At 33.1% G+C, this 19,314-nt stretch overlaps 1 protein-coding gene across 3 annotated transcripts in view; it reads right to left on the bottom strand.

Moving 5' to 3' along the window:
* LOC138314958 (integrin beta-PS-like) overlaps positions 1–19,314 on the bottom strand; it is a 45,627-nt gene that overhangs the window by 12,231 nt on the left and 14,082 nt on the right. The window contains exons 3-13 of one of the 3 annotated variants that reach the window (XM_069255616.1): positions 16,244–16,347; positions 15,765–15,875; positions 15,255–15,345; positions 11,893–12,024; positions 11,431–11,527; positions 9,210–9,233; positions 6,366–6,450; positions 5,726–5,812; positions 4,735–4,818; positions 1,632–1,706; positions 133–318 (exon numbers count right to left, since the gene is read on the bottom strand). In XM_069255616.1, coding sequence (XP_069111717.1) covers positions 133–318; positions 1,632–1,706; positions 4,735–4,818; positions 5,726–5,812; positions 6,366–6,450; positions 9,210–9,233; positions 11,431–11,527; positions 11,893–12,024; positions 15,255–15,345; positions 15,765–15,875; positions 16,244–16,347 — 1,076 coding nt within the window. Of the gene's footprint in view, positions 1–132; positions 319–1,631; positions 1,707–3,413; positions 3,498–4,734; positions 4,819–5,725; positions 5,813–6,365; positions 6,451–9,209; positions 9,234–11,430; positions 11,528–11,892; positions 12,025–15,254; positions 15,346–15,764; positions 15,876–16,243; positions 16,348–19,314 lie in introns of all 3 variants that reach the window. The other 2 variants (XM_069255617.1, XM_069255618.1) reach the window with 2 other exon arrangements.

The raw sequence follows: 19,314 nt of genomic DNA, 5'->3' as shown, positions 1-19,314 counted from the left end.
CACATTATTCAATTCGAAATAAGCAAAATCAGGAATAGAGGTACATTAAATAATGGTCATTTTATCCCTTTTATATTTTGATGTGTAACAGTTGGTTATCAAGCTCTACAACAAAATTTGATATGTACTTACGTCGTAGTTCTGTTGAACAAGAGTTACGATATTGGAGGAGTCGTTGGCGAGCTCCCCTGTCACTGATCCTGCTATAAACTTCTCCAGCTGTTTGTAGGTGGGGAACTGGTCCTTGGTTACAGCGAAGATGATGTTGGTGTTCTTATCCTTGATGTTAGCAGCGATCTGGCTCACCGAAGGATAGTCCTACAACACGCACGTATAAATGACAAACAATGATCTGTAGTGTATATAAACTGCTTATTTATCAAGGCTTTGCAGAGAGGGCACAGTGGCTTTAGCATTAACGAGTCGAAGATTGCAAGAGACAAAATCAAGTCTTAATTTCATCACTAGTAATACTATGAGGCAATAATGTCCTCTTAACAAAGCCAACATAACAGAATCATCAAAATCGTCGACAAAGAAGATGAACCATAACACACATGAACTTATAGCAGGACTTTGGTTCTTAGATTTTCTCCTTCTGGAGTTTTTCTTTTTGTTCACCAAAGCCAACATAAGTAATTACTGTTTCATCTTCAATCAAGTTTGATCTTCAGCAAAGTCTAATTTCAACAATCATCTAGACTTCCTTTCTTTTACAAACGAAACCTCAAAAGGACTTTGTATGGAAGAATTATTAAATAAACTTGTATTATTAGAAATATTTAGCACCCGATAGTAGAATCAGTTTTAGTTGCTATGGTAATAAAGTAAATGTGATGATTTTGTTATGTTTTACCCTTTTTTTTTTTAACACAGTTTTTATCTGTGAAAGAATAGGGTACAATCTTTAACAGACTTGAAATATACTGTGAATATATAGGCACTAAAGATACATTTTTAGGAGAAAATTAATTTTGTTCAAAGAAGCACTCTATGCTTTCTAGATGAAAAATTCAGCGAAAAAATGTCCAAAATTGACAAGATTTTCACATAACCATAATACAGTATAACCCCTCTAACTCGGACCCGGATTCCTTTGAATACCCTCCATTTGTTGCACTGATCACATGGTCCAGACCGTGTCCCTATATATTTCAAGTAACATAACCCCAGATAGCTCGAACAGCTATTATAGTTGAATACCCCTTATTCCTCGAACAGAATTATATAAGATTAACATTTCTAAACCATGTATTCATCGAACAGGTGTTTAGAATGGTTACCATAGCAATTGTAGTTATCATCATACCTTCTGAATCAAGGATTTACTCAATATTTGAAATTCAATTTAATAACAAATTAACAGATTTGAAAACTTGACAGATTTGGCGGTCAAAAATGGCATACCGGTAATCCATACATAGTCCTTTAGAGGAAACATATTTTGTATCTTTTCATCTCTCTTCATCAAGATTTTCTACCAAAATCCACTACTGCATTTTTATCTACAGAAAACAAACATTTTATTTCCAAGCACTGGAGTGCATGTTTTGAAATACTACATGGTCCAAATCAGATCAATGCAAGTCTGTTAATTTAAAAGTGAAGTCACAGAACATATATACACATACCTGTTCAGTGCTCTTTGTATACTCATTGTTACTCATGTAACAGTTGCCATCATTAGGCTTGACAATACCTCCGAGCTGCGCAAAAAAAAAAAAGCATTTTATCATCAAGCTTTTTAATACAGGTTATGTACTATTGGTATTAAAGATTGTTATTTCTAGAAGGAAACTATAAGGAAAGCATTTTTATAAAATAAAAACCATCATAATTGAATTTAAACAAAATTTAAATTTGCTTTTTAAGTCAAAAATATCAAAATCAAAGGAAAGCAGAAATTTTAATATGGAAATCATCAACTATTACAATAATATCTAATAGTAACTGATGGGGTATAAATGTACTTTTAGCAACCAAAATCCATGTAATAGAAATGTATATTTATAAGAATTAAAGAATACAAATTTATTAAGATTTTTAGTACAACCATCTACAGAGATCAAATAAGTATAGTATAGGAACAAATACAGTAAATTATCGAATGTAAATATCTAATCAAGAGTTATCTGCCCTTTCTTTAAAAGTAAGAATTCTAGTTTTTTTTATAAAAGCTAACACACATTTACTTTTTACTTTTTTTTATTTTTTTTTTTACCCTACTACATGGTTCTAGTTAATTACAAAATATTTCAATATAGCTAGGTTTGACAGGCATATTGTATGATTAGAGATACTGATTAGCTTCATTACTCCAATAATACGGGTTACAAACCAACGTAAGTATCGGTTAGGTTTAATTTAAAGTCAGACATACAAAATATACAGTCAGGCAGGCATATACTAAATGTTATATGGTATTTAAGATACAGATTTAGGCAAGAAACTAATAAATGCTATATAATCAAGGTGTAAAGTTAGGCAGCTAATATACTACAGGGTAGACAGTTAGCCATACACAGGAGGTAAAGAGTCATTACTTGATCATATTTGGGTGATAATACATACACACAATATGAAGGTACATTCAAACTGGGTTTATAGACATATACAGAGGTTAAATCACTAATGTATAATTGTAAGGTTACTGAGACAAATTCAATAAGCCTTACTCACACACACACAATTGGTTACCGGTATACAGATACTAAAGGGGTACAAAACTGGGAGATGTTAGGTATGCAAAAATATTTCATTCCAACATTCATATTTTTAAAACTCATATTTCAATAACATGCCTAAAATGCAAGTCAGTCATTCCTTTACTATATACCATAGGTGTTATATTCTTCCATACAAGCGTCATCCTAACATACAGACATCACCCTATTCTGTCTTTGCAGATTACAGAATTATCTCCCTTGTGGGAAACATCATTGTTTTATGAGTGAAACTTACATTGTTTTCTCTCAAAAGTATGACGTTACACTCACAAACACACCACGTCACAATCAGTACCTACCCACAAGGGCAGATAACTCTGTATAATATGCAAAGACAGAATTACTAAGGCATCATTCTACACAGGCATACATGATATCTGGGTTTCCTCCTCTACACATCTCCTACTATACAGACACCACCCATTGTCTCCTCACAATACCATCTGTGTCATCCTACCATAGGTTTGAGCTACTGAGGCATGGTCTTACTTTACAGGCAGTCATAACCCTATCAGAGCTATCTTTGGAATCATGCAGACACTACCATCGCTCACACTAACTGATCCCTAGGATCCAAGTTACTACAGAAAATACACTAATTCTAACTCAAATAGAATCTAACAAATATCAAAACAGTCCTACAGTCTAATTTCACAATGAAAAAGGTTCAAAATAACAAGGACCGACCTTTCCATCACCAGCGAAATGAAAACTTGCGTCCGTGGAAAATAGAAGCATCCTACGAGATGAATCTCTCCAACCAATGTCATCCTGAAATTTCCGAGGCCATAAAAGTTAATATTTATACTGGGAACTGGTACTAGTGAACAGTGATAGGCTGTCTTTTCTTCCTGGTAGTCTGAAAGCCACAACAATTATACACAAGCCAGAAAAAAAAGGAAAGCAAGCAAAGGGTCAGGTTAGGGCTGAAAGGGGAAGATTAATATAAGTGAAAGGGCCGTAAAAGCAATGCTTAGGTTAGCAAAGTGGCTATAGTTTAAATGTGCAAAAAAAAAAAAAAAAAAAAAAAAGCAGCTGTAAATAGTATATACCAAGTTAAAGGGCTAATTAAAGTAAGAATAAAGTTAATATCAGTCATAGGATAATCTTTTAAATAGGTACTACCGTGATTGTTTATTCAGGGAAAGTGAACGGATTATCTTAAACTGAGCTAGAAAAGCTGTCTTTAGGCATGATTATAAAAGTTGGTCAATGCTTAAATATTCAACCAATTCTACAATCTAATTTTGCTAGTCATATATGGTTATAAATAATTGAAAAGTGAAAATAATAAGAACTTCATCGTGATGTTACAGAAATGTCCAAAATATTTGAGGCACAACATTTCAATTTCAAACTATTCCATCAATGTAGATGTAGTAAACTTTAAAAGATTGATACATCAAGGTGAAAAACAAAATGTTGTGATCACAGTGAACATGCAGTCGGTAATTTCAATTTTAAAATGAAGTTAATTTTTAACCTTTTTATATTCGAAAACCTATCAGTAATGTCAACTAGGATCACATTTTCTATTGTGAGGGAAAGCAAAACAACATAAATATGTGTCATTCAGAAAAAAGTACAAGCTGGAAAGAAAATTTTCCATTGTAAAAGAAAGCAACCTGCAGCCAAATCTGCAACCATGTGATTTTGTGTTTATATCAAAAATGAGATATTTCAGTTAAACACATATTAGTGAGCCAAATTCAGCTCATCACTGAATTAACGATGATACAAAAAATGGTTGGATGCCCAGAAAACAACATAAATATCTTTTAATAGGGTAGCTAGGTGCAATGATAATTTAGTTAAAACCTTTAAATGTGAAAAGCTTGAAAATAAGGCACCTCTAAAATGTATATATTTTTAGTAACCGTCCCACATAAGTTACAGATTTGGCAGTAGGTATATATATATCACACGAGTTGCAGAGTTAAGGTTGTTAGTCCACCACAAATGTTGACGGAGGTCAGCGCCCCCTTGTGGTAAGTCAAGGTAGACAAACCTTTCCGTCTCCTGCATAGTGAAAGTCTGCGTCGGTGGAGAAAAGTAACATACGCCGTGAGGCTGCCCTCCATCCAATCTCATTCTAAATTGTCATAACAGCATGGTCATGCCTTATCAATCATATCCACATATCACATTTCTTCTTATCTTAAACACTGTTCTTAATTTCTGATTTATTTTCATTTAGAAAGTTAGTTAGCAAAGTCTACATTTCTTTTAATTTTTTTTTTGTATTTAACAACGTATATTATGTGTGATTTGAAAGAACATTAGACAGTAATAATTACAATGAAATATCTAAATAAAGAACATTGTTCAAAACTGAGAAGTTTTGTGATAATGGGGTCACACAATGATAATCAACTCTCTATCAACACATCAATTTATCCCTAACTTATAGCAGTTGTATAGTATTTTACCTTCAGTTCAATACAAATACATTATAATTATTTAACTACTGAACATAATTTTTTCCTGAATTACAAGAACATTATAATGCTCTATATAACCATAATAACCAGAACATGGACATAAAATGAGGCCGGTTCTGTAAAACAAATGGTGTAACAATAAATACTAGACAACAGTGTAACCAAACGATAAAAACAACATAGCCAGTTCCTCTATTGTAATGAGTATAGCTTGATCACCTCATGACAGTTACACAAGTCACAATTAAAATTTATTATACCTTTACATCAGATTTTTAAGATGCATAAACACAGGTTGAACATCAAATTACTGAAAAAGTTCTCTGCACAAAAAATTCATTAAATAGCATTAATATGATTTTTTTTCCCAAAAGCTTGGGTTTGATTTTATTTTTGTCATAAATTATTTTCTTTAATATCAAAAGACTTTGCAAGAGAGTGTGAATAAATATATTGCAAAACACATATTCATGATATATATAAGTACCAACAAAAATGTATCCATGTTCTAACTATTGTCCAAGTGACATTGTCCTAGACTCTTGATACGGCACTTACTTCACACACAAGACTCTGCATAATGGCATCGAAACCTCCCTCAGGGGCGTCTAGGTTACCAGAGACTTTGGCTGCCCTCACTTCCGTCTGTAAACAGAGATAGGCACATCTGTTTTAGATACAATGTACAATTTTAACTCATATTCACCCCCGAAATTTCATAATGGACTCATCTAATCTTTGATTAAGAAGAGCCTAAATGTGTCTTTAGGGTGAATGTTAACCTAGGTAATGTGGTACTTTAAAGCAACTTTCTTTCGCAAATTTAGCGATTAAAGTAAATTCGCGAAAAATTTATCTCTGTGAATTAACGCGGCCCCTGCCTACACTTATGCAAAATTACTTTCATTTTTAGTTCCATTACATAAGACATGCACATGTTACTGACATTATTCTATATGTGGTTATTAGAGAGTGATCTGCCCTTGAGGGTAGGTATTGATGGTGATGTCGTGGGTTTGAGAGTGTAATGTCACACTTTTCAGAGAAAACAACATGAATTTGCTCATAACATACTGTTATGATATCACAATGCATACCTACCCACATGGGAGGCAGTTATAACTCTGTTATAGGTAAAGACAGACTAATTTTTGCATGCACATTTAATGGCAAGTATTGACCATGGTATCAAACCTACAGCAAATCTGGTGGTGTCTTTATCAAGTCTGAGCTGGTTCTTGAAGCCGTAAGGAGGATCACATCCTGGGCATGGACTGCTTAATCTGAAAATAGGTAACAAATCAAGTTAAATACTGGAGATAATCTATATACACTTCATCACTATAGTATCACTAGACAGTGCTTACCATGTAGGTATTCATTTATTCTTGATCGATTCATTTTTATAAAACTCAACAACAATTAATGTTTTATTCACAGGTTATGCATGCAGTCTATTCTCAATGCATTCCATACATTGAATGATTGTTTAACGATATAGAGAAATCCTATGTCATACAATTCACATATGTAATGTATGTACAATGTACTACATGTAACAGTATTGGCCAAAATGATTGAGAGAAGAGGGATAAATAATTCCATTAGACTGAGGGGAAAATGACAAAACCTGAACATTCTTTGATCTATTGAATCCCTATTCTGTAAGGCCAAAATTACAGAGTTATCTGCCTGTGTCAGAAAGTAAAGATTGATATGTCATATTTGTGAGTGAAGCATCATATTTTCCAATAAATGAAAAATGTTCAGCTCATAAACTCGCAATCTATACCAACCAACAAGGACAGATAACTCTGAATTGTGCAAAGACATTTCATATCATATATCTAGTTCTTTTAAAAGACATTTAACAAGTCTATTTAGATAGGGATATACAGAGAGTTAGAGGGGCATTAGATAGTTACTATATTACACAGATACTGCATGGAGATGGATAGAGAGGGTAGGAGGGTACTGGGGTAAGGTTGGATGGTACTAATACAGTGGCCTACAGCTACCCTTCTATTGTCAGAACTCTATCAGTATAGGCCTACAGCTACCCTTCTACTACTGTCAGAACTCTATCAGGCCTACATTAAGCATAATGCCTACTTTAAATTTTCCATAATCTATAAAAAGTTCCTTCTCATGCTTTTTAGTATTTATTGTTTCAGCTGATATCCATGCAAAATAGACCTAGTCTATCTGAATTTAGATATTCTTCATGCATTCTGTCCTATATAGTTATCTCTACAACAGCTTATCAGCATCTGTCATGCATGCTGCGCGATTCACATGCAGCAATTAATGCACTGCTTTATGTAATCAGGAGAGAGTCTAGTAAACCTGCTACTGATATATATACATCGCACATAGAGAGAAATTGCAAATAATCACATGTTAACATGATATCCTACTTATCTCTGTATAGGCTCTATCTCAAATGTAGTAGTAGCTTTTAAGATAACAGGTTATTTTGAGAAATAAATTTGAATTCAGTGAGTACATAATGTATAAGACTGTTTAACTGTTACAGAGATTTTCTTCTTTACCAAGTTATAAGATACCTATTACTGGGATAATGATTACCTTAATTAAATGGGCTTGTATTCAGATTTTTTTTCTTACAGTTTAATGATGTTATACCTCACAAACAAATAAAACGATACAAAAGTCAACATATGGTAACAAGAGCAGAGAACTTTGTACTGTTAAAAGACGAGTAAATATCGTGTAAATCAGAGATTTTTTATATAAATATTGAATATCAAACAGAATTAGATAATACAGATTGAGTAAATTAAATCTTTGTAGAAGAGATTTCAAACAATACACAGAGTTAATTTATATGGGGTTATTTAAATAAGGAAATTTTATCATCGTTATTTAGCAAACAGGAAATAACAGGATATTGATTACAGAGATTTGTATTAAATTTGATTTATCATAATCAACACAAATACAACAGGATATGTGTAATATTTACATCTGTTAAGGGGAAAATTTCACTCAAGTATAACTTCATACTCAGGAAGCTGGCTGAGAGGACTAGAACACACATGTACAACAGATATTAACAAAACACCTGGCCATGGTATATACATTTATATACGGTATGTTTAGGTGGGAGTGTATATTTATTATACCGTTTGTGATTGACAGTCACACATGTGTTGTTTACACCCAGTGTTTTGTGCGGGGTTCCCTTTAAACACATATTTTAACCACACCTACCAAACCCCAACATTCAAAAACTTTTAATACTGCATTGCAAAGCACTATACATTGTACAGTGGGATTTTATCTTGTTTTACCAAGATTGTGTATTTCGCAACAATATTATACACCTACTGTTAAACAATAATATTGTAGAGTACATAATTTGATATGAAGCATTCATACATGGAGATAAAGAGAAAATGGCCTTAAGCTAATGAACAAAGTATATAGTTGTATAGCCATGCATAAGTTAGCTGTCAAATCATACCAAACTCCTCATGGTAGCACTTTCAAAACAACTCATTGTAGTGTTTTGAAATCTATATAGTATGGTACCTCCAGAACATTCATTTATTCTGTACTGTATTTGTTTTTCCTATACAATAACTAATAACATTACAGCTGCAAACTAAGGACAGGATAACAGTATTGCTAAATACACTAGTTCCCCAATTAATGCCCCTGACATCATACCCAGAAGTCAGCATCCTCCAAACCCTATAGAAAAATTTTCATCAAAATAGGACAATATCTTGTCAAAAGAAATTAGTCTCTAAATTATGAGGAATTTCAAAAGAAAGAGCATTTCAGAAAATCACACATGTCCTTTAGAGGAAAAGAATGAAAGGAGTGCATTTTGCTATTTAATTCCCCCCCTCAATAGAATGGTGCCTGTAATAGCCTAGAAATGAAGCCTTGGTTCTGAGGTATAGATAAGAATGAAGAATCTGTGCTATGAGGTTGGTGTGACATAGAATACACGACAGCCTTAGGCTTGATACGCTCCCGAGTGCAAGCAGTGCATAACAGCATGAACACTTACGTTGGTTTTATCGAACCAGGTTCCCTGTTTTGTAATAAAATTACACAACAAGCATAAAAGCACAAGACATACACAAACAGGGGAGATAATTCAAGAATCCTACATCCATGGCTTTGTTTTCTCTCAAGAGTTATCTATCCTTAACAGAATGTTCATTGTCTTAATCAAATTGATTGTTATGTATATCATGTTTGTGAAAGTGTTATGTCACATTTTCCCTTGAAAATATGTAATTATCACTCACAAAATGATAAGGTCACAATAGATATCTATGGTACTCACAGAATGAACAAAGCCAATTCTAGAAACTGTCGCAAATATGTCCGAAGATATTAACTTTACTGGTATAATAAACTTCTCAATCAAAATATCTGTCTATTTTTTCAATCACAAAGAGCATAAATAGTTGTTCAAAATTTAGTACATTTGTAATCCAAAGTAATAAGAAAACTTCAGGATCAAATTGTAATGGGAAGCAACCAAGTACTTTTTTACAGGATTTGTGACAATACAAGTTTAAAAGATTTGAAAAGAAATACACTGTTTAAACCTTATTTTATCTTGATGATAATGATACATTTCAGTTAACTCTAATTCAAAACAAAGCCATGTTATCAGCACACTGCATCTTGTATCCATTTTGTAAAAGAAAATTGTGAATCTTGAAAATAATAATCTTTTAAAATTGTGAATGCTTGCATTGATATAATGCTCACTGGTTGCTGAAAATGTGCTGGTGATTTCTTAAGTGAAAGATATTTAGCTTTCAAAAAAGCATAAACAAAATCTGAAAATGAACGCAAACAAAAAATCAAACTTGACAGGGTAAAGTTTAACAATAGGAAAGGTATCACGATGCCAACATAAAAGGAAGGGAACACAATGCAGCAAATACCATTTCTTTCCATACACATGTACAGTACATAATTAGCTTTCCTTACACATTTACAGTTCATAATTAGCTTTCCTTACACATCTACAGTACATAATAAGCTTTCCTAATTAACTGGTAACACAGTTACATAAATATCAATTATTTTCCTAGTCTTTACTTTTCACAAAATTTAATACTTTTTTGTGATCACCTTGCAACGTTTTCATCTAAATTTACGACTAAAACTTTTACAGACTTATATAAACTACATACAGTCAAACCTTGATAACTGTAAGTCATTGAAAACCTTATCCAAATACTCATGTCAAGTGTCTTGAGCAAAAAAAAAAAAAGAAGAACATTTTGGTGGGAACCAACAAAATTCTTCAAATGAAAGTTATTGGTCTGTGTTTATATACAAGCTCCAGCTAACGAGCTCGAGGTTCAACTGCATACAGACATAAATACTCAGTAATAAATACATGTACTTTTAACAATAGAATTTGAGCAGTTTTTTTTATAATCACAATAATGATAAGACGGAGAAAGTTACAAGTGTATAATCATGTATGATAGAGTACAATATCAGATATAGGTCCATGCATGTAAGATAAAAGTGCATGTTAACAGCAGTGTCTAATAGGATGTAGGATCCATCATACATCTTTACACTAATCTCAAGCAAAACAAGTTGTCTTTAGTAGAATGTACTTCGCGTGGCTGTGATGTGATTTTGTTACAGTCCGTGTTCAATTTTAACCATTTTCACAACATTTCTAGTAGCACTTGCCAGTTTTGTCCCATCATGGGTACAGACAGATTAAATACCCTCCACACCTGGTCTTATACACAGGGTTTAGGTGTCTTAATTAATTGAAACTGATTCAAACTTTATTAACATTTGGTATTTTTCTTTTTCAATCTTTAGGCACAGGTTCAAACTGCATAACGGGGTCCACAAATTCAGACTCTACCACAACAGTAACTTTAATACTAAGAACTGTATCAATAGATCTATATTGACAATTTCTCTGATTTTATAACAATTTCGTGACTCTTATGATGGCGATTTTGCATCAAATGATCTTCACTAGAACAAATCAGCTAACTTAGCCCTAAATGATTGCTGTAATCAATTTGCCTCCACCTTGGTAGTCTACAGAAAGACTTCTTTCCTGCCCCCGTCTAGATATGAAATTGAAACAGGACTGGATGGGCACACATCAATAACTCTTTCATAAAAGAACATCACAAGCTCTATCTATTTTCCTACCATAGACGAGAAACAACCAATCCACCAGGGGCTACCTTTACTGGAGTGAACAGGTATATAGTAGTAGTACTTACTTAGATGGCGCTGTGCTCACATAAGGCATAACAACCTTGTCCACAAACGACCCGAAACCAAGCCGGAAGTTTTTAGTAATTCCCGTCATCTTGTTGGCTGTAAAACAAATCATTTAGATTCATTCACACAAATTGAACAATTATGTTTTAGGATAACATTTGTACAAAAGTAAAAGATTGCGTATCTACTATGGGAAATGTTGAATGTCAAAAGCAATGTCAGTGGCCATATAATCAATGGTAATTAAATTCAGTGGTCAGTTAAGTAAGAGGTCAACAAAACAGTGGTCAGTTAAGTGATCAACGAAGTCAGAGTCTATATATTATTGCTAATCAATGGGATATTTACTGATACTGCATTCTTTAAAGACTGCTTGGTAAAGTCAGGGGTTTCATGAATGTTTTTGCAACTATAGTGTAGGTAATAATCATATATAAAGTGACTTTTTCTATGTAAGTTACCAATATCAGTTCCAAGTAAGGCAAGTCTCTCCTTATCATCCTTCATGGAGTGTGAAAGATCCATAAGGTAGTACAGATCAACAGGATAGTCCTCCGCCAGACGGAAGGTCAGCTTAAACTTCTGAGGATCATCTACAGAAGCAAACTCAAAATATAATACACAAAACAGTAAAGTCAATAGGATAGTCCTCAGCCAGACGGAAGGTCAGCTTAAACTTCTGAGGATCATCTACAGAAACAAACTCAAAATATAATACACAAATACAGTAAAGTCGACAGGACAGTCCTCAGCTGGATGCAATGTTTATTTAAAGTTGTGAGGATCTTCTACAGAAACAAACTCAAAATATAATACACAAATACAGTAAAGTCGACAGGACAGTCCTCAGCTGGATGGAATGTTAATTTAAAGTTGGGAGGATCTTCTACAGAAACAAACTCAAAATATAATACACAAATACAGTAAAGTCGACAGGACAGTCCTCAGCTGGATGGAATGTTAATTTAAAGTTGGGAGGATCTTCTACAGAAACAAACTCAAAATATAATACACAAATACAGTAAAGTCGACAGGACAGTCCTCAGCCAGAAGGAATGTTAGCTTAAACTTCTGAGGATCATCTTCAGAAACAAACAAACTAAAAATATGATATAAAAGTCAAAAGGACAGTCCTCAGCTAGACGAAATGTTAGTTTAAACTTGTAAGGATAATCTACAGAAACAAACTCAAAATATAGTACAACAAGCAAATTCGTGGAATTTCCCGCCCCCGCTTTCAGGACATATTGCAGGTAAACATTATTGAGGTTAGATTTAACCTTGATAGAAACATTAAAAAAATAAACTGAAGTCTTATTTCGGAAGTAAGACATTTAACTTTGTTACCAAGTTTGAAAAAAATGGTTAATATTTATTACAATTATTGTAAGGAAGTGGCAGAATTTTTTTTTTATTAAATCAAAGGCCTATAACTCTGCTATTGACTTTTTTTTTATTAAATCAAAGGGCTATAACTCTGCTATTAAGATCTGCCAAAAGTAGCGATCAAACTTGGCTAAACCCTTACGGAATTTAACTTTGTAACCAAGATTTAACAATATTAGTTTTAACATTTGTTAGTTATTACACAGAAACTGCAGAAAAATGACATTTGTAGTAAATTAAAGGGCCATAACTCTGATACATAATATCCGCTGAAAGAGTTGATCAAACCTGGCCAGGCACTTAAGGCATTCAACCTTGTGACCAAGTTTGAAGAAAATCGGTTAATATTTATGACAGTTATTGTAGGGACGTGACAGAAACTGACTTTTTTTGAAAATTTAAGCAAAGGGCCATAATTCCGCTAAATTAGGTTTGTTGAAAGTCGCGATCGAACTTGGCCGAGTCCTTAACCCTTTACCACATGTAAGCACCTTTGGACGCCTTTACCCCTTGCCCCTTGTAAGCGACTTTGGATGCCCCCGCACCATCTCAATGTAAGCGCCTCTGGACGTCTGTACACGATCTCAATGCAAGCGACTCTGGACGCCATTTTGACTATCAATGTTTTGCTAGCTTCGTATCACGTGATAAAAGCGCCATCTGTGTTCAGACTTTACAATCTAATTAAAGATGTGACCAAATTTCTAACCAATCAAAAATCGGCACAGTGTTACTATATAAAACTCTGAATAAATTAACCGAGAAAATCAGACATGTGTTCACTGCTTCACGCATGATCATGTTACCTTGGACGCCATCATGGCTTCTGTTGTTGATATTATGGCAGATATTTGTAATTATAAGTACAATGTCATGATATTTAAATATCACAGACCTAAAAGCATATAATCTGACAAAGATTTAGACAATGTTTTATTCAATTTGACCAATCGAAAATCTGACGGTCATGAAGAACGGAGAGGCCCCGTACTATCGCCATTACCTGACGCCTTATTGGAATGGACTGCCAAGTTTACAGCCGTGAGTGTTGATAATTTTGTTAGAAACTTGTTGTCAAAACTTCAATAAACCTTTAATATACTTCATTTAAAGTTGATAGATTATTTTCGTGCATTTTTCAACATCCCAAAACAAACACACTACTCGGAACGATAGAAAGTGAAAGTAGCGGCAAACGGGTCGTGAACCAGCACGGACAAAGCAGAAATAACAGTGTTTTTCAGAGCAAATATATTGACTGAGCCATGATTCAGATATACATTAGTCTGTTTACGATATTTCAAGTAATTTGTGCATTTTTTTCTCTCTAAAAGTTATAAAAAATCGGCAATATTTTGAGTATTTCCGATAGAAAAAATCAACCATTTTCTGACTTGTAAATGTTTTTAATAATTTTTGAAGTCCTCATATCGAATAATATTTGGAAATTCTAGCATCACTGTGTAGTTTGATTCATTTTAAAGCAACTTTATTACCAAAACAGTTCTCAAAAATAAACATGAAAGTGAATAAATCCGACTTTAAAAACATATTATCAATCCAGACTGAAAACTTCACAAAGTGCCATTGAGATGGTGCACACACTTGTTAGATGTTGCAACAATGTTCGTGTTGAATATTGTATAATTTCCTCATGGAAGCCTGGTGATGCAGTCTACTAGTTTGCATGTGGTAAAGGGTTAAGGCATTTAACCTTGTTACTAAGTTTGAAGAAAATTGGTTTACATTTGTATAGTTATTGCACGGAAACGAAGTGTTACAGACAGACAGACAGACAAACGGACAAACCCAAATTAATATCCCCAGTTTCAGAGAAAGCGGGAGATAAAAATATAAAGCAGTAAAGGTCAAAAGGATGCACTTGGATGATTTTCAAATTGGAATGTCAACTTCCCCTTCTAAAGATAATAATGATGAGTCTTAAACCTAAGTTTGGGTCTAAATAATCATGATTAAGCTCAATTAAGAAAAGCATGGGATCAGGGTTTGTATCTGAAACTCCCAAATTTACTCCCTATGCAAATAAATCTTAACAGAAGGCAAATGTTTTGTTTTGCTTTTTATCTAAAGGTTTCTTTTTTTTTTTAATGAAATCTCTCTATTTTTGCAAAATAAATCTGGCTGAATCAACTTTAAAGACAACAGCCACAGGCTTCATTTTAACATCAACCATCCCTACTTACAATAACTACCACTAAAACTTCCAAGTCCTTTAATCAATTAATTTCTTATCTCTTTCCCAACTTGTCAGAAGACTAAGGTAACATTATATTACACAGATTACTCCAGACTCCAGGCTATTACTCCATAAACAGGCCATCAACCAAATGATCTTAAGTTTAGAGATATATCCTAGAATTTAGTTTTATCAGCTTAGTGATCTACTAATCCTACAATTTACTCTTCTTCAACTTACTCGGTCTAATTTTAAGAGTTAATTCTTGAGGCTGGATCTGGATAGCAGGTTCAAGATCAATATTTTCTCCTCCATTTTTCACATCATCATCCTGAAGAAAATAAATAAAGTGGCACATCGCATTAAATGTGAATAAAAATTCACTGGAAAGAGTTTTTCATTTTATGAGTTCTGTTTCTCCAATTCAACAATTACTTTGCCACTGATAGATATTGAAGACAGTCTTAGAACAACTCAAATCAACAGGAATTTAGTAGATCTCTAGCTGGGCCCAGTTTCACGAACATTTCTTGAATTTTAAGGAACCACTTAACTTCAAATTCTCCATAGGAAAGCATTATAGATTTTAAGGAAGGCTTCTTAATTTAAGATTTTTCAGATAACTTTTGTATTGCTTTTTTATGGGGAAGTTCAAGTTAAGGATTTCCTTAAGTTAAGGAATGTTCATGAAACTGGACCCTGCTACATTAGAATGATTCTTTAACCTCTGTGCTTTAGATGAGTACTTACCCTAATCGGTGTTAGGTCACTATCAGGAGCGTACAGGTCCTCTCCTATACAGTTCCTCTTGATGTGGTTAGACTTCAGGTCACAGCGCGGCAGGTTCTCCTTGTCATAGAACTGTAATATAGATGAAACACAATAAAGCACTGTAAACTGTAATATTATAGTAAAAACATCAATGATTTTTTTTTAAATACTCCTTTACTGTTTATAATTTATTTTCCCTTCTTTTATATGTCAGGTCAGAATTTGGGTGTTTACTTTTTAAATCAGAAGGAAAAATTGTAAATAATTTTAAAACTTCAATTTTTTCTATTTTCTTTTTCTAATTGTTTACAATTCAAATTCGTTTTTCTATGGTATAGTTTTCTGAAATTTCCAAAAAAATTGTTTATTGTTCAGTGATGAGATAGCTACCAGCTGCTACAGGGAGACATCCTTACAGTTCAAAGGTCAATTCATTACTTATGCTATTTATAACTTACTGTGGCGGTACAAAAAGCACAGTCCTTGCCCTTCTCCATACACATTCCACATGTATCTGCCTGGATACATGGGTTGGCCTGATCAGCAGTCAGAGAGCCTTGGTCTGTACACAGTAAAACAGGCGGGTAATTAATGACTCATAAAGTATTTCTGTCTCAACTAGACCATTCATAATTAGTAATCACGACCATTTTGCTGCATCACTTAACATCACTTAGTTTGTTTAGGTATTCCTGATCTAGTTCATTAGTAAAGTCGTCTATATATTTACAACTTTATATGAAAACACAAAAATATTGTAAAAAGTTGCTAGTACTACTTCAACTATATCCTGAAATATTTGTGGGTACAGTATATGATGGTATGAACTTCCTACATATAGTTTTGATTTACAGTGTATTTATAAGGCAATTTTTACACTTGCACATCCTGTATTTGATCCAATAAGTTCCCCCATTCTTATAACCACCCTTATACCTTTCTGACATTGAATTAACTGCAGACTGTAAATATGAAAGCCTTATGTTAATTTCTTTTTGTAATAAGATTTATGGCTTACTTTGGGCAATAATTCAATGAGTACAAACTTGGTTCTATTAAGTACCGCCTTATTTTTCTGTTTATGTGATCTGGGTATTTTGTTGGGTCCAATACATAATTATTTATGCTTGAAAATTATACATGAATCAAATAGTGTAATACATATCAGTATACTTTATTTTCATTTATTAACTGTAAACAAAGAAATTTTCTCAATGGGGAAAATCTCAGCTAATTACGCTGAAGTCTTTTTACTGTGAAAATTTCCCCTGCACGCAATATTGTGGGTATACATATGCATGTTCTATTATTAAGTCCGGTTATATATAATGCTATCGCTAAAAATAACAATGTTGTGAAATGTTGACATATGCCAAATCGCGAAATTAATTAAATATTTATGTTTAAGAGCTTATTTTATGATTACAAGTTACATATGAGCAAGCATAATGTATATATATACATGTTATACATGTAAATATATAGACATTGCATCATAATTATACATTGTATATTCATGATCAGTCACTGGTTTACATAGGATTTGTATAACTTATGATAGATTGAAAGATTATAATATTTACCACAGTAATTTATGAAAGTAAAATGAAACCATTTCTGATACTTTTATACATGTAAATTGAATGATAAGAAAAGCATATTCCAACCAAGCATTTCATATTTTTTTTCAAACACACAACAATCTCAATGTCAATAAACACATGTAGTGACATTTAATTTGGTCACTGATGTTGCATTATTTGTACATTTACTTTACATTATATAACCTATAGCTAGGTGGCACATTGTAGAATCTCTTTATCAAGTAACAAATTGAATAATTCTTAATAATGATGATCAAACTACAATCTTGATGATCAGGTCACAATAAGTCACCTAAAAATTATGAAAATTATAAATACTGGTGAGAGATAAGGTTTATATATATAATCTAAGCCAATTTGATCATAAAGGATGGCTGATCGATCTAGTGGTCATGAATATAATCTGGCTTAAAATGCCTGTTTAACCCTGGACATCTATACATGTATATAAAACATGTAATTATGTATATGTGTATCTGTGTATATATACGCTAGGTTATTATATATGTATAGAGTGCTCATGATCTCGCCTGTGAGGTAGGATTTTTTTTAGGGTTACAGACACAAACATCTTTACATTATCTATTTATTAGTGTATATGTACTTGTACATAGATTATAATTCAAAATTGAGTATGAATTGACACTTGTTTATTTGTAATCAATCACAAAACCATAAAAAGATACTACTTAAACAAAGTTAATGTATGCAATGGTTTTTATGAAATTATTTTGTATGTGATTCTGGTTTTTTCCGTTGTATTATTTTTTCAGGAGTGAAACATTTCACATTATTTTATCTGGATGGAATGTGAATGTGATAGCTGGTGTCCCATATATATATCCTACCAGCTATTACAAAGGAGGCACTATAGCTCTTTGATATATACATACTCCACGCCATGGTTAGGTATATGATATTACATATCCAGGAGTGCTGGACAGATATATTAAATACCTTGGCCTAAAATACAATACTTCATCATGTATAACTGACGAGGGCCCAGGAACATGGGTAGATACGTATGATATGTACTATATAACCTGAGACCAAGATAGAGTATATATACATAGGTATATACTTAATCAGGGCCAAGGAGTCAATTTTAATTGTATAGGTTTATAATAATTTTGTCGCATTAAGTACCTTTTCGCTCTTGGTGTTTATTGGGTCAAATACGGTAATCATGATCAGTGCCACAGTAATTGTGAATGCAATTTTGATGTAACTTATAATTACAGTGGAACTTTCCTAAACCGATCATGGTCAGTGAATAGAATATCGGCCGCTTTAGAGAGGGTTCAGTTTGGAGAAGTGAGCCGAATATCGATCATTACGATACGGATTTAATTGATCTGAAGTCGTTTTTTACACTATATTGTACTGCATGTATGTCTAGTGTTCGTTACAACCGACCAATATTGATTGTTAATGTGAATGTTATCAAAAAAGAGAAAATCATATGTTTAAAAGGAATGGATTACAACAATCTTGACTTTGTTACCGCTTAAAAACGTAGTTTAGTTAGTTAGTTGCGTGAATGTTCTTGGGGATGTTCTCGTCTGTACTAACCTACATACGGTCGATCGCTTCCGGTTACGTCAAGAATCAAACTAAATATGGTTACACGATGAGCAGTCGATGCCGGTCATTACATGACAATAGTCATTTTCTAGAACAATATATGGCTTTGGCTTCTTCAGTAGGGCTGTAACGAGTATCCGAGTACTCGAGTATTCACGAATTATTGAGAAAGATCGGATACGAATATTCGTTACTCCTGATATTTGTGGATCGCGATCTTTCAAAAGCAAAAAATAATACCTTCTTTAATGCTGTCATAGCTCAAAAATGTAAAGGAATGTACACTGATGTCTGAATTTCATCGATATTTTCACTTTGAAGTAGACCGGAAGTACACAAGA

Source organism: Argopecten irradians, chromosome 2 (assembly GCF_041381155.1).
Source record: "Argopecten irradians isolate NY chromosome 2, Ai_NY, whole genome shotgun sequence".
Lineage (NCBI taxonomy): Eukaryota > Metazoa > Mollusca > Bivalvia > Pectinida > Pectinidae > Argopecten > Argopecten irradians.
Note: the sequence above shows the minus strand (reverse complement) of the source record. Positions and strands in the feature narration are given on the sequence as shown.